Source organism: Frankliniella occidentalis, unplaced genomic scaffold, assembly GCF_000697945.3.
Source record: "Frankliniella occidentalis isolate FOCC.00 unplaced genomic scaffold, Focc_3.1 Scaffold1113, whole genome shotgun sequence".
NCBI lineage: Eukaryota > Metazoa > Arthropoda > Insecta > Thysanoptera > Thripidae > Frankliniella > Frankliniella occidentalis.
In genome coordinates, this window is record NW_026268219.1 from 11,851 (window position 1) to 12,530 (window position 680).

Here is a 680-nt window from a genome sequence, read left to right on the forward strand (position 1 = left end):
CGAGTCCCCAGCTCACACGTGAAATGCGGGCTGGAATAATGGAGCCGTATGACAAGGCTCGTTGCCTCAGGTGAATCGCAATCGAGTCCTCGCCCAGTCGACTTCGCCCCGGGCGGGCAGTCTCGCGCTCCACCACACCATAATTCCATAAACGCATTACCGGCACGCATTATTTTCGATCATAATGGCTTCGCATATTTTTCATTTTATTTTCCCTGCAAAATGGTCGGTCTTCCATGTTATTCGGGCGGGAGTGCTCCGGAGTTTGTGTCGCTCTGTCGTCGTTGTATCCTCACCTCCGCCTTGGTGATGGCGGAGAAATTGGGGTTGAGGTAATACTTGATGCCCTCGGCGGAGCCCGGCAGGGTGACGCCGCGAACGAGGAGGATGGCGAGCACGGCGTAGGGGAAGAGCGCCGTGAACCACACGACCTGTGACCAGAAACAAAAACACATAGTTATGATATCCAGCAAACGGCACACTTTCTCTAAATATAATGCGGTAGTGTACAATAAAGTATCATAGTGTACGGCCTGCGCCACCACGCCCGAGCAACACGACACCACAAAGCGCTATTACTGCTGTCGGCCGGACTGCTAGGCTTTTTCTCCGGACGAGGCTCACACTCCACTCTCCCGTGGAGGTGGAGCACCCGCCCCGCCCCGCCTACACTCCGCCCC

General features: G+C 55.7%; 1 protein-coding gene across 1 annotated transcript in view; it reads right to left on the reverse strand.

The window, feature by feature from the left end:
- The window catches only part of LOC127751803 (sodium-dependent dopamine transporter-like), a gene marked incomplete at both ends in the record, with an annotated part of 6,584 nt that overhangs the window by 5,421 nt on the left and 483 nt on the right, over positions 1 to 680 (reverse strand). The window contains one exon of the mRNA XM_052275884.1: positions 297 to 431. Within this exon, the coding sequence (XP_052131844.1) occupies positions 297 to 431 (135 nt within the window). The remainder of the gene's footprint in view (positions 1 to 296; positions 432 to 680) is intronic.